At 45.2% G+C, this 13,028-nt stretch overlaps 1 protein-coding gene across 10 annotated transcripts in view; it reads left to right on the top strand.

Moving 5' to 3' along the window:
• The window catches only part of Garnl3 (GTPase activating Rap/RanGAP domain like 3), a 150,180-nt gene that overhangs the window by 60,544 nt on the left and 76,608 nt on the right, over positions 1 to 13,028 (top strand). For all 10 annotated transcript variants that reach the window (XM_029474022.1, XM_021156135.1, XM_021156136.2 and 7 more), the window contains one exon: positions 7,998 to 8,072. In XM_029474022.1, coding sequence (XP_029329882.1) covers positions 7,998 to 8,072 — 75 coding nt within the window. The remainder of the gene's footprint in view (positions 1 to 7,997; positions 8,073 to 13,028) is intronic.

Here is a 13,028-nt window from a genome sequence, read left to right as displayed (position 1 = left end):
GATCAAACCATCAAGCCATTGTGTCTCAAGGCAGTTGACCCTTGAAAGAGTTTGTGATCACACAGATAGATAGTCTGTGAATGTGACTTCAGGGGCAAGTACCCTAAGCAATAAATGATGTTGGTCCTAGGCATATTAACTGAAGATCTGTTGAACCTGACAAAGGGCCATCGTCGAGATGGACAAGGCTATGAAGCTATGACTTCTGTTAGACCTTTGGGTTCACACCTTCCCTCCACAATCTGATGCCAGTTTGAATTCTACAAGTACATAGAGGGTGCCAGGGTACACTCCATTCAGCCTGCTGAATCTCACGTTGGCCTGCCTGCTGTACTCCTGGTGGTAGTGAAGCTGGGTTCTGCACAGAGAAGCTTCCTAACACCATCCTCTGGGCAAACTTCTTTCTTAGTCTCTTGGCTCCTCAGCTCTGCAGAATCCCTTTACTGTTCCTCAAAGGTCTCTTTGTGAGTGGTTAGAAAAGAACCCTCCCCCCATTTTGCCTACTGTTTTCTTGAAGAAAAATAGAGGTGCTAGTAAGTAGGACCCTTGCCATGAAAAGACCCCCCCCCAACTTTTTAAGCATTTGTTTGTGGACATAGCAAGCATGTTGAGGCAGTCTCCATGGTTTCTTTGCCACTGTGCTGTGAGCTCCAGGCTAGCTGGTCTGTGAGCTTCCTGGGTGATTCTCTTGTCTCCCTGCAATCTCTCCATAGATTCGAGGATGCCTTAGTGAAACACCAAGGTGTTGAGCTCCCTGCCTGCCAAGCTTCCCACATTGGTCCCTTGTCTCTCGTCCCAGTGGAAGAGGGGGCCCCTCCACCCCAGAGCATGGCCTTTATCCCTCCCTGCATGCAATGCACACAGACTAGAATTAAGACAACAGAACAGGAGATGAGCCCCACAGCACCACGCACAGCTGCAGCATGGCTCCATCTGGCCACCTTCCTGCCTGCTCCCACCCTTTTCATTTATGTTTATTGATATTGCTGGAGATAGCCTCCAGGACTGGGCCACATTCCACACTCTACCCTTCTATTGATATAAAGCTAAAACTTTGTTCCCTTCTGAATACTTTCTGAGCAAGGTATGTGTTAGGGTGTTTGTGATTTGCATATAAGACTTCAAAGGAGTCTGCTTTCTTGACTGCTGTTTACAGTTTTATAAGCCTGCGTATATTGAAAATCATTTCTCAGAGGTCCTGTACTAGAATAAATTGTATTAGGGCTGCAGAATAAATTGCATTAGAGCTGCAGAATAAATTGCATTATAGCACTGGAACCTTCCAAAGCTCCCTCAGGCAGAGCTGGTCGCCGTTTCCTCTGACCTCCTCTAGACAGCACCCTATGCTGGCTTCTGTTGTTGTGGCATTTAACCAGGTTGGGTTGTGATTTATCTGTTTATATGCCTTTGTCCCTCTCACATACACAGTAGCATTGGGGTCCTCTAAAGCAAGAACTGGGCTGCATTTATCTTTGTTAATGTAGCAGTCAGTAAAGGTCCAAAAAATGTGCTCTCGCCATTTCTTTCTGATAAATCTACCAATGTTTAAACAGATTTCCCAAGATTTTGAATGGAGCATTCAGGCAGTTTCATCAGTAATACATTAATTAGTGCTTTAGTAGCAATCAAATCTTATGCTCACCAGTATCACAATAACATGTAATGCAGTAGTATAGTGTTTGTTGCTTGCCTGCTATGTCCAGGACTATTCTGGGCTCATTACGTTTTACATTATTAAGTTCTCTCTGCACACTTAGATGCAGATAGAATCTCCATCTGTTTTATCCATACATACATAGTACTTTTTTTTTTAAGGTCTCTTTAAGTAACCCAGGCTGGTTCCAAACTCTCCATGTAGCTTAGGCTGACCTTGACCTTGAATCTCCTGCCTCTAGCTTTTATTGTCTTCACTTTAGAGATGTGGAACAAAGATGGATTCTCCCTTCCCCACCCTCAGGAACAGAACCAACAAATAAGAAACTTGGATTTGAGCTGGTCAGCCTGGGCAAAGCAAGGAGGTGAAAGATAAAACACTATTTTTAAAGATGTTCTTTACACAACCTTTTGGAAATTTGTTTTTTTCTAAGTATAGTGTGTTCCTATGGTTGTAGTCTCGAATGCCAAGGGCACAGTGCGGGCCTAACAGGAACCATGAGCTGCTGAGGAACAGAACCACAGCTCAGAGAATTGGAGTAGCTAAGCAGAACGGAGAGCAGTTTGGGTATTGAGGAAATACATATTTGCGTTAATTTTTAAGAAGGTTGTCACTTAATTGCCTTTAATCTGAAAGTAATAACATTTCTACTAAATGGTAGTTAATAACATTTTCCCTGTTTTATTTTCCTTTAAATTAGTTTTCTTAATTTTGCAAGTGGATATTGTTTAGATAGATTCTTTTTCTAAAATCAACGTAATAAATACATTGACTCACTACCCTGATTTAGCTCTTTCCTAAGAAAGTGGCCCTGCTCTCTGTGTCATTAACATGGCCCTGACCCAGCAGTGTCATTGCAGTGTGTGGCACTAGGTTCCTCCTCAGAAGAGCCAGGCCACCTCTGACACCTGACACCAGGCCACACCTGACAGCTGATGTCTTTAGATTTTACAGTTATTGACGTATTTGAATTTCTTTCTCCTCTTGATGACTGTTTGTTTGCCTAGATAACTGTCCATCTCATTAAAATGACCCTTTCTTTCTGGTGATTGCATTTGCTTCACTTTGGTGGGGCAGATCTGTCTTCTTTCTAAGCAGCATTTCACTGTCATCGAGGATGGTGCCTCGATCCTCCTGCCTCAGTTTCCAAGCTGGGATGGTAGGTGTATCCTACCTCACCCGCCTGCCCTTTGCTTTGTAGTGGTCACCTCAGGCTGTCACCTCTCTTCCTTCTCATCCTGCATTTTGCTCTCTGATCCCTGGCCCCTGGCCTCCCTGCCCTGGCTGTGCTGTGTGATTCCTTGTCATATCTGCTAGAAGCAAATGCCTAAGTCCCTGCTCTCATCCTTCTTGTTTAATTGCTTCCTTCAGAATTGAGTTTTCTAATAATTAAAATATCTGTGGCCCTGCATGCTGTGGCTGCCCTCATTGTCCTCACTGTTTAAATACCCCTCGGGTTGGCTGTTCCTCAAGTGTAGACTCTGAGTTTCCAGTTGCTTTACTCTTTAAACTGAATCTCTCAGTCAATTGCATTATTCTGAAATAGGATCTATACAGGTTCATAGCAGAATCCAGAATTGTTTTCTTATATGGCACCTTATCGGATTGTTCGTGTTACTGTTCGATATTAGCTTCCTACTTTAAAGTTGAATAAGTGTGTTGAGAAGCTGTGCACTTATGAGCAGCTGTGGAGGTACATACTTGTAAATCCAGCACTCACATGGGCGAGGCAGGAGGATTATAAATTCAGAGATAGCCTGGACTGCATAGCAAAGCCCATTATGCTCTTTATTCTTTAAATTCGCCTGTTCTGATGCTCCAGGTCAGTTTCTAGGTTTGAATGGTGAGCTTATTGCAGGGTAAATGGTTTCCTCCCTTGCAGATGGAAGAACAGTGAAGAGAGCTAATGAGTTCACTGTCCTTCATAGCCCGCTAGCTGCCGTGAGCGACTGCTGGTCGTGCTCCCCACATGCGGGCTCAAGATGGTTCCCCCATCCTTGTGTGGTATTCTGTGGCCTCTCTGATCTCTGGGGTTATTGCTAGAGTCAAGGCAAGGGACCGGGGAAAGAATGTTCCTCTTGAGGATGTTTCTGTACATGTCACCCAGGACTTCTGCATACCTGCTGATAGAGACAATCAAGTCAGGTGATCAGCTACCTCATGGGAAATGAAGTCCAGCCTTGTGTCCAAATATGACTATGGCATCGTGGAAGGAAGTGGAAATTAAAGCACATGTCTATGCCCCTGAGATGGGTTGGAAGAGAGGACTTATGGGTTTGTGCTGTGGGCATTCTGATGCATTCTGGGGGATATGGAGTCCAGGCTTTTAACAAAGTGCTTTGTGTTGATTCTCTGTGCCAGGTTTTCTGTGCTTTTAATAGGCCAGAGCAGATGTCTGTGAGGAGTAATTAGATAAGGAGGGCTACCTGGCAACAGTGTTTCAGTGTTTCTTCTGTGGTAAAAGACTTTTCTGTAATGTTGGGGGTTTTGGTCCCTTAGTTATCTAGGGCAGTCTGCTTTGCATCATCTGGTGTGACAGTCTTTGTAGGCCCTAGACTGCTATAGAACGGGGACAGGGTGGGCCTCACTGGGACTGCCACTGTACATCCAGCCTGCATATCACTAGTACAACCTCCTTCCCAGCCAGTGTTCCACCTCGGTCTGTCTGGGAAGCCCCTCTAGGACATGCTCAGTGGCGTTGTTTAAGTTACAAGAGTGTTAGTAACGCTTCAGTCTGGCTTCACCCTGCACTTGTTGATTTAGGCTGCTTGCCTCTTCCTTCTCTTTGTTCTTTCCCGTGTGATAAACCAGTAGACTGACTGACATTTCTCACATGAGTGATGAGCCTAGTGTGCCTTCCAGGGATCAGCCCCGTTTTCCATAGAATCTCAGCCTTCATCTATTGATTATAGATGCCCAATAAACCCCTCCTCTACAGCACACAGTGGGCTTAGCTCTGCAGATACTTTGGTGACCACAGATAATGCAGTCGTCCTCGTGGAGCTTATTATGGGACAAAGGGTGCGTGCACCCAAGGAGAGACCCAGTGAAGTCAAGGAATCACAGAAAAGAACATAAAGTCCAGCTCGGCTGAGTGGCCCTTTGCCCAGGTAAGAGAGCAGGGAAGGCATCTTGAAACAAGAGGAACTTGGGTAGATTGGAAGGAGAGGACGAGCCATCTTAGTCAAGAGCAGTAGCTTATAAATGAAGAAAGAGGAGAGACAGCAGGAGAGTGGGGTGGGGGTGGGGTTGTGGGTCACAAACACTTGGGATTTACCAGGTCCACCAGACATTGCATGAAAGCGGGGCTGGAAGGAAGCAGGGGTGTATGAGACTAGGTGGGTTAGGAGGCAGCTGCAGCCATGCAGGTAGGTGTGAGAGAGTCTTGGTCTGAGATCTGAGTCAAGTCTCTCTCTGGATTTCATGGCCCTGAGTTCAGAGAGCACCTACTCTTTCCCAACTATGAGATCATGAAGTGTGTTCTTCCTTTCTTCTCAGACTTCCCAAATTGAGACAACCTTTATGCCTCTTGTTCTAATCTCAGCAAAGGGAAAGGACAGGGTTGCCTGTGCTTGGCAGTGTTGGGGATGCAGTGGGAAACAGTGTTCCTGTTCATTCTTGGGTATATGAAGGAGTCATGAATGGCATCAGCTCTTCTCCCAAGTCTTCCATGAGGCTCGCGTGGCCAGGACTTTGCCAACTTAGATTTCCCTTCCTCTACCCATGAGAGATATTGTGAATTGACTGTGGTGTTCTGCTCCTACCATGTCCTGATGTGACCTCAGACACTTCATCCCAAGGCCCTGCCACAGCCTGTAGGAGCATCTCCATATTCATGCCCTCTCTGCTGGTCCCTGTACTTTTAACAGTGAGTGGGTGTCCACTGTTCCTGGAGACCTACCCTTGTCTTCCACTTGTACTTCATTACTATTTTGTGTGTTTGTGTGTGGGAACACATGTCATAGTATATATGTGGACAAAGGCCAGACAACAATTCTGTAGAATCTCTTTTTCTCCCTTTATGTACCTTCTGGGAATGGACCTTAGGTTGCCAGGCTGGCTCAGTAAATGGGTCTCCCCACTGAGCCATCTCTTGGGCCCTTTTACTCACAGTTCAGAACTGGCCTCAGAGAAAGTCAGTGCACAAGCTCTCCCTTCCTTCTGATCCTATCCACACAATTTGTGCCCTGAGTGCCCTCCATTTTTATAGTTTGCTAGAATTATAAACTCATTGTTAGAGATGTTAGCACACTGAGTTTTGTGACAGCCAAAAGGACACAGTCAGCATAAGTAGAATTCATGTGAGTCCCCACATAGAGCTTCCAAATGTCCTCTCCAGTGGAACCCTGGCTTGGGCTAGCTGTGACACACAGAGCACTGGCAGAGTGACCGACTGGCTTCCTGGTGGGTTTGATTACATGGCTGACTTTAGCCCTCAGTCCCTCCAAAGAGAAGCTAGCATGTATGACCTAAACCCCACCACCAATTACACATTAGTTGGCTTAAAGCTCTTAAGAAGAGAGACAGACACTCACTGTCACTCAAAAGAGGACCTCTGTTTGGACAAGGTCAAATTCCATTGCCCCCCCCCCCCCGCCTTAAGACAATGTGAGATTATATACTGCCAATTGCCAGGCATAAACATTGACACCTGCCAAATGTGTCCAGAGGTTACTCTGCATGCAGGGGATCAGTAGTAAGCCCTGGGCTTGTGTGGACCTTCTAGGTGAGGTGAAGCTTGGAGGATGGCTGCCACTGTCACATCTAAGCTCTGATCTGTCAACTAGTCATGTAACTATAGCTGAGATACTTTTTAACCTTTCCTTCAGTAAAAGTGAGATTAATCCTAGTACCTACTTTGTGTTGTTATTACATAAGGTAAATGAGAATGTTTGTGCTAGGGGCTAAAAATACATGGTATATTGAAGCACATGATAAAAGAAAAATGGATACAATTTCATATTTTAGATGTTTATTTAATGTATGTGAGTGCTTTGCCTGCATGTACGTATGTGCGCCACATACATACCTGGTGCCCACAGAAGCTAGAAGAGGGTAGATCCCCTTGAACTAGAGTTACAGGCATTTGTGAGCCACCGTGTGTGCTGGAAACTGAACTTGGGTCATCTGCAAGAACAACAAGTGATCTAAGCATCAGGGCTATCTCTCATGTCCTCTTTGTTTTTAATGTTTAGTTTTTAGTTTGTGTATTGTCTACTGCATGAATACCTCGTATCTGTGGAGGACAAAGGCAGGTATCAGATCCCCTGAAACCAGAATTACATTTGATTGTGAACTACCATGTGGGTGCTAGGAATTAAACCTAGGTCCTTTGCAAGAGCAGCAAGTGCTCTTAACTGCTGAGCCATCTCTCCAGCCTACCACCCCACCCCCTTTGTGTTTTGAAACAGAATCTCACTGTATCCCTGGTTAACCTGGAACTCTCTATGTAGACCTTGAACTCAAAGATCCCCCTGCCTTCTATATTCATATTTGCCATGAGAAAAATATTCCAATCTTTTTTTCCAGATCCTTTAATATGGTGAAATTTGTTTGTGTGGGGTGGTTCTGAAATTTATTCTTTATTTCTCACCTTCATGTCTTTTAAACAGAGGTTAAAGTAGGAGATAGCAGTCATAAGAGGTTGTATTCTGGTGTGGGGGAGAGCCTGAGTTAGAGGGAGCAAATGTGCTCTGATACACTTGGCTGTGGACATTGTTGGCAGACCTTTGCTATAAACTGCAGGGAGATTTTAATAGTTGGAAACCATATATGCACCATTTTCCCACGTTGCTACTGAGAAGGCTAGAGGGAGGCTGTCTTGAGGGTAGCTTAAAGACTGCCAGGCCAACCTCCTGTCTCCTTTCTGCCCACCACTTCCCTAAAGGCAGTCTACTGGCAAGCTGCACATGGCTGACCTTAAAAGGGCCACATCAGCCTTCCAGAAACTGTTTAAAACTGAATGAAGCCCAAGAGCCTTCTCTGATAGTTACACCTTGAGTTTGTGCCAGCCACTAATTGTTCTCTAGGCTTTCCTGGGAAGGTGGCTGAGCTTGGGGCTTGGCTTTGAGGTCAGCCATCTATGAACTGCTATTTGTCCACATGTGATATGGATCAGGACTGTTTGTCCATGGATCATAGCTTTAATGTTTTTCAGTTTGGAAAAATGTTTCCTCTAGGTAGGACTTGTTCTGATACTGCTAAGGCTTTGAGGTTCCCAGAGACTCTGTTTCTAGGTTGGGTCCACCAGCTAGAGTTGGTAGATGGGTCTGCTTTGAGAAGGGAGTCACAGGAAGTTTGCAAATGGAGGCCCAACTACCTAACTACATGTTTTTTCCCCCAGCTCATCTCTAGTGATGCCGATGGAGCCATCCAAAGGGCAGGAAGATTCCGAGTGGAGAATGGCTCTACAGATGAGGTAAGGATGCCCCAGTTCCTGCATCACCACCAAGCACTCAGCAGTAGCAGTAGACAAAGACCCCATGAGTACAGATGAGTTGCCTAAACTGAGCCCTAGAAGGGATAAATAAGAGTTTTCCAGAGCTTTGCACAAAGCAGACGTGAAAGAGAAATACCATCATGGGGTCACAGAAGGTCTTTCAAAGATAGTCGTAAAGTCAAGGAGACACATGGGACTGGTCTGCCCACAGCAGCCCGGAGGGGGACCCACAGCCTCTTTAATGAATCTCTGTTTCCCTAAGGAAACTCCTGCCTCCATGTCCTCAGAACACTGGAATTACAGGTATGCATACACCACCATGCCAGTTCACGAAGTGCTGGGTATGGAACTCAGGGTTTCTTGTGTGTTAAGCAAGCACTCTGCCTGAGCTACATCCCCAGTCTCACAATGTAAACTTTGAATACATATATATCTCATGGATTTATCAAATAAGGGTGATTAGCATATCCAAATAAAGATATTTTATTTTATTATAGTTTAGTTACAGTGCTGAGAACAATCCCAGGGCCTCATTTGTTCTAGGAAAGTGCTGTACCGCCATGCTGCCCTCATGACCCAGAGCTTTTTAAGTTGAAGTCCTTAATGCAGGGCACTGGGTGTGCTCCACAGAGCCATAGAAGAAGCAGGCTCAGCTATTTCTTACTGGAGATACTCAGAACTATGAGCCTCTTCTGTTTGGCAGTCCAGCTCAGAAGACTGTTGCTGAGACACAAGGCAGCATCAGGGTGTGGCAGAAATGGCTTTAGGATTTAAAGCTCAGTCTATCACTAATGTGACTTACTGTTTCTGAGTCAATTTTCTGCTGAGTAGGATAGATATGGGTCCTGCTCTATGGCACCTCGTCTCACTGCGAGTTGTTTGTGTTTATATTTAAGCACAAGATTTTCATAATCCACATTGAGTGTAATCTCATTAACACATCCCACATTACTAATTGTCAGGAGTTTTGTGACATCTTGATTCTGTCACCTGTCCTATTAGCTCCCCCACCGAGCAGCTTTGCAGCTCCTTCAGATGAGCTTGTCCTGCCATCTGCGTGCTTGTTCCAATTATTAATTAAAACGAGCATTGCCCTGGGTGGACCTCGGGGGACTCCCTCCCTGCTCCCTCTTATGTCAATTAGTTGATGGCAAAACAGAGGGGACATGGACAGCCTTCCAGCTCTTCACACATTTACCTTTGTCAGCATGGGAAGGCTGTATACTGTTTAGGGACGTGAAAATTCAATTTGGGGGAAAAGCACTTAATAATAAAGAGTGTATCATCTGGCTAGCAGTTCCTCTCGGGGTATTACAGCAACATTTAAAATAGGGGAGGAGCCAGAATAACCCTAATTTCCCTCCTAGAGACTGACTGTGAGTTACAGTCCAGCCTCACACTGGAATGCATAATTGAAGAACTGTTTTCTATTAGGATGAAGTTGGACTAGAGAAGTGCTCGGGGGTAAGAGCACTTTCTCTGCAAACATGAAGATCCACGTCTTAATCCCAAGCACCCACCCCAAAGCCGTGGCGGTGTGTGCCTGTAGCTCCAGCACTGGAGGACAGAGGTTACTGGTCAATCCTGGGATCACCTGTGTCCCCTGCAGTCACCTGCACATAACTGAAAATAGTTTTTAAAATAATCTTTGAAAAATATGTATTTCTAGAGAATAACAAGAAGGTCAGAAGGCAGTTGTAGGGCCTCAGCATCCTAATTTATGCATTTCTATGCAAGCTACGTATTTTCCGAGTCTCTAGTCAGTGGAATTGTTGATTGAATCTTTTAAAATTTTTGTGTTTAATTTTGAGATGGGGGGTCTCACCATATAGCTCACTCAGTTTATCCTAGAACTCTGTGTAGCCTATGGGAGCTTTGAACTCATGAGTCTCCTGCCTCTGCCTCCTCACATGTACTGGATTTACAGATGTGTGGCTCAAATGTTTAACTCAAAAAAATAAATAAATAAATAAAATAAGACCTTAAGCAGGAATTAACAGGAACAAGTCAGATCTAACTGTTCTACATAGAAATTTTTTTCTAGCCTTTTTTCCTCTTCCTTCCCTCTACCTCTTCCTTCCTCCTTTCTTTTGCTCATATTGTCTCAGCAGAGCCTCGGTCTGTCTGTGTAACTTAGGATGGCCTTAACCTCATCTTCCTGCTTACACTCCCCAAATGTCAGGACTGCAGGCCTGTACCACTGTGCCTGATTTCCGTGGTTCTGGGGATGGGATCAGGGCCCTGTGGCATGCTTAGCAAGTACTCTACCCACTGAACTACAACCTCAGGCCCCAAGGCATTTTCTTTAACGAAAAAACAAGTGTCAGTATGATATGTACCATTACCGTGTGTATATGCATGTGTGTATGTATATAGGTATAGTATGTGAATATATATATATATATATATATATATATATAGTGTGTGTGTGTGTGTGTATGCATATGTAAAGTAAATACATCTTTATAAATACACAGCACAGACCCAGGAGTATCCAAGCCAATTGTGTCTCATGGTTTTACTATAGGAAAGAAGCAGATTGGGATGTGGAGGGTGGAGGAAAAAAGATTTTAAGTTTTGTTTGGTCTCACTTTTTTTTTTTGCAATGAGCTTATGTTTATGTTTACAACTGTAATGATTCAGTATTCGTCTTCTTATGTTGCTGGGCTAAAGTCTCACGACCAAAGGCAGCTCAAGGGAGAGAGTTTATTTTGGTTTATGGCTCCTGAGGGGAAGAGCACATCGTGGTCGGGAAGCATGGTGGCGAGCAATAGGCAGGCAGCTGGGAACTCATGTCCCTACTGCAGGCACCAGACAGAGCTCCCAGACACAGAGCTCCTCCAGCCAGGCTGCACCATCCAACCCTCCCAAACAGTGCCAGTAACTGAGAAGCAAGCATTCAGATACCTGGGCCTGTGGGAGACATTTCCCACTCCAATCAATGCCACTGTGGTTTAAAAATACAGAGAGAATCTTTTTAAAAAGAAGAAAAAGTGCAGCCTGGCTTGTCCTGGTGTTATCTTGGCTGTGTAGCCTGGGAGACGGAGCGAGTTAAGTGCATCCAGCCTTCTGTCAACCTTCCTATGGAGAGGACTCAGAGGACTCACAGCCATAGCATAAAACTGTGCTTTCAGTTGTAGCCTGGATGAATGTGGGGATTTCCTGCAGAAGTCAAATATTTGGGGACCTTCGAGTAGAATCGGGTATTTTGCATGGGTTTTGGTTAAATTTACATTGCTGGTAGGAGCATAAGGTGGTGAGTCTTCTGTGGAGATCTGTCTGGCTATCCCCACTAAAACTGAATGCCTGAGAGTGTGTGTGTCCACCAAGCAGAGTCCTGTTCACAGTGGCGCCAGTTGCATACAGCCTAAACATCCAACAACAGGAAAGTGAGTACATCGCTCTTGGGTTTGTCCTATGGACCATATGGAGATGAAGAAAATAAGTCACTGCACCAACTACAGGGTGAATGCCACATCCTGAAGGATATCGAAGGATAAAAAACCTGACTTAAATGAATACACCTGAGAGGGTTTCATTCCTGTGTAGTCCCAGCAGGTGAAACTAACTCACCTGCGAAGTGAGAGAAGCCCAGGAGTCTGCTGTGTTTGGGTAATGGTTGGGAAATGAATGGTGAGGCTGTGTGGAAACATTGTGTCTCCATCTAGGCCATAGATACAAGGCTGACCCAAAATCGCTTGACTTCCACCTCCTAGTCACCCTTTGCTCTCTGCCAGTGCTGCGCATCATCAGAATGGGAGCTCATTTCTTGGGATCCTTGGCAGAGGGTTTTGCTTAGTTCTCCATTTCTTTTGTCAGTTCCTATGAGCACTCTTGTCTCTCCTCATTGTGTGCATTTAATACGGGAGAGGAGGCTTCTAGTTCGGTGAGACACAGCTGCTGGGTACTGGGGTTCCCCATACCCTATTTCAGTTAAAGATTCAGCGAAGATACAAATGAAATATCTTTTTTGTCCTTATAAGCAACCTCACCCTTACCAGCTGGCTGGGTAGAGGTACACAGTAGTCACTGCTCACAGTCCCACCTCTTGCTGGATTCTTCTGTTGTGAAGTTGCCATGCTCACCCCTGGGGGAGGGGGCATGTGTGGTCCAGGGTAGGAACTTCAAAGATTCTGGCAGTTAAGCCTGTAAGCCCCTCTCAGAGTTTTGTTTTTAAATGCATAAAACACACTATGATAAAGGGAAAACATTTTAAACATAATTTATGGTACAGATACATAGGATTTTTACTACATTAGAGATCTGACCCAGCATCAGGTTTCAATAAGCTCTGTAATGTTAAATCCTTGGTATAGACCATTGCTTTTCAAAGATCATTCATTGTTACCAGAATTACCTGCATGCTTGTACAAATGCAGGAGGACCTGGCTTTGGTGCTCAGTACTGAAGGGAGGGAGGGGAAAAAGAAGGGAGGAGGAGGAAGAGAAAAAAGAAAAGGAAGGAAAAGATGAGAAGAATCGCAGGCTCCACCTAGAGAGTTCTGGGGAAGCAGGTTCATAGCAGAGCCAGAAGCACACACTGCAACACATTTGAGGAGCACTTAGCTAAGGCTCTGCTGGGAAGAAACCTCTCTGGTTTCTGAACCTGGGGCCTGGAAGCTCCGAAGCCTGTGCCGGGGTCACAGTGTTCTCTCAAATCTTGGAGCTCTCTAGGGTATAGGACCTTGAAACCATGACACTAACCTCTCTGGAGTCTGAGTGACTGGGGCCAGCTCCCTGGCCTGGGTGTCCTTTTGTTGGGTTGGTGGAGACCTGAGGCTAGCCAGTGTGCCCCGGTATCATGCCTTAGCTGCATGTACCTGGTTGCATAATGGAAAGCTTTGTGGAGCAGGAGTGCTGCCAGGACTCATGGTGAAAGACAAGTGACTGCAGATAATGAATCACGCAGAAATCCTCCAAGGAACAGATGCCAAAT

Source organism: Mus caroli, chromosome 2 (genome assembly GCF_900094665.2).
Source record: "Mus caroli chromosome 2, CAROLI_EIJ_v1.1, whole genome shotgun sequence".
Classification (NCBI taxonomy): Eukaryota; Metazoa; Chordata; class Mammalia; order Rodentia; family Muridae; genus Mus; species Mus caroli.
The sequence above is the reverse complement of the archived record's forward strand: the minus strand, read 5'-3'. Positions and strand labels throughout refer to the sequence as shown.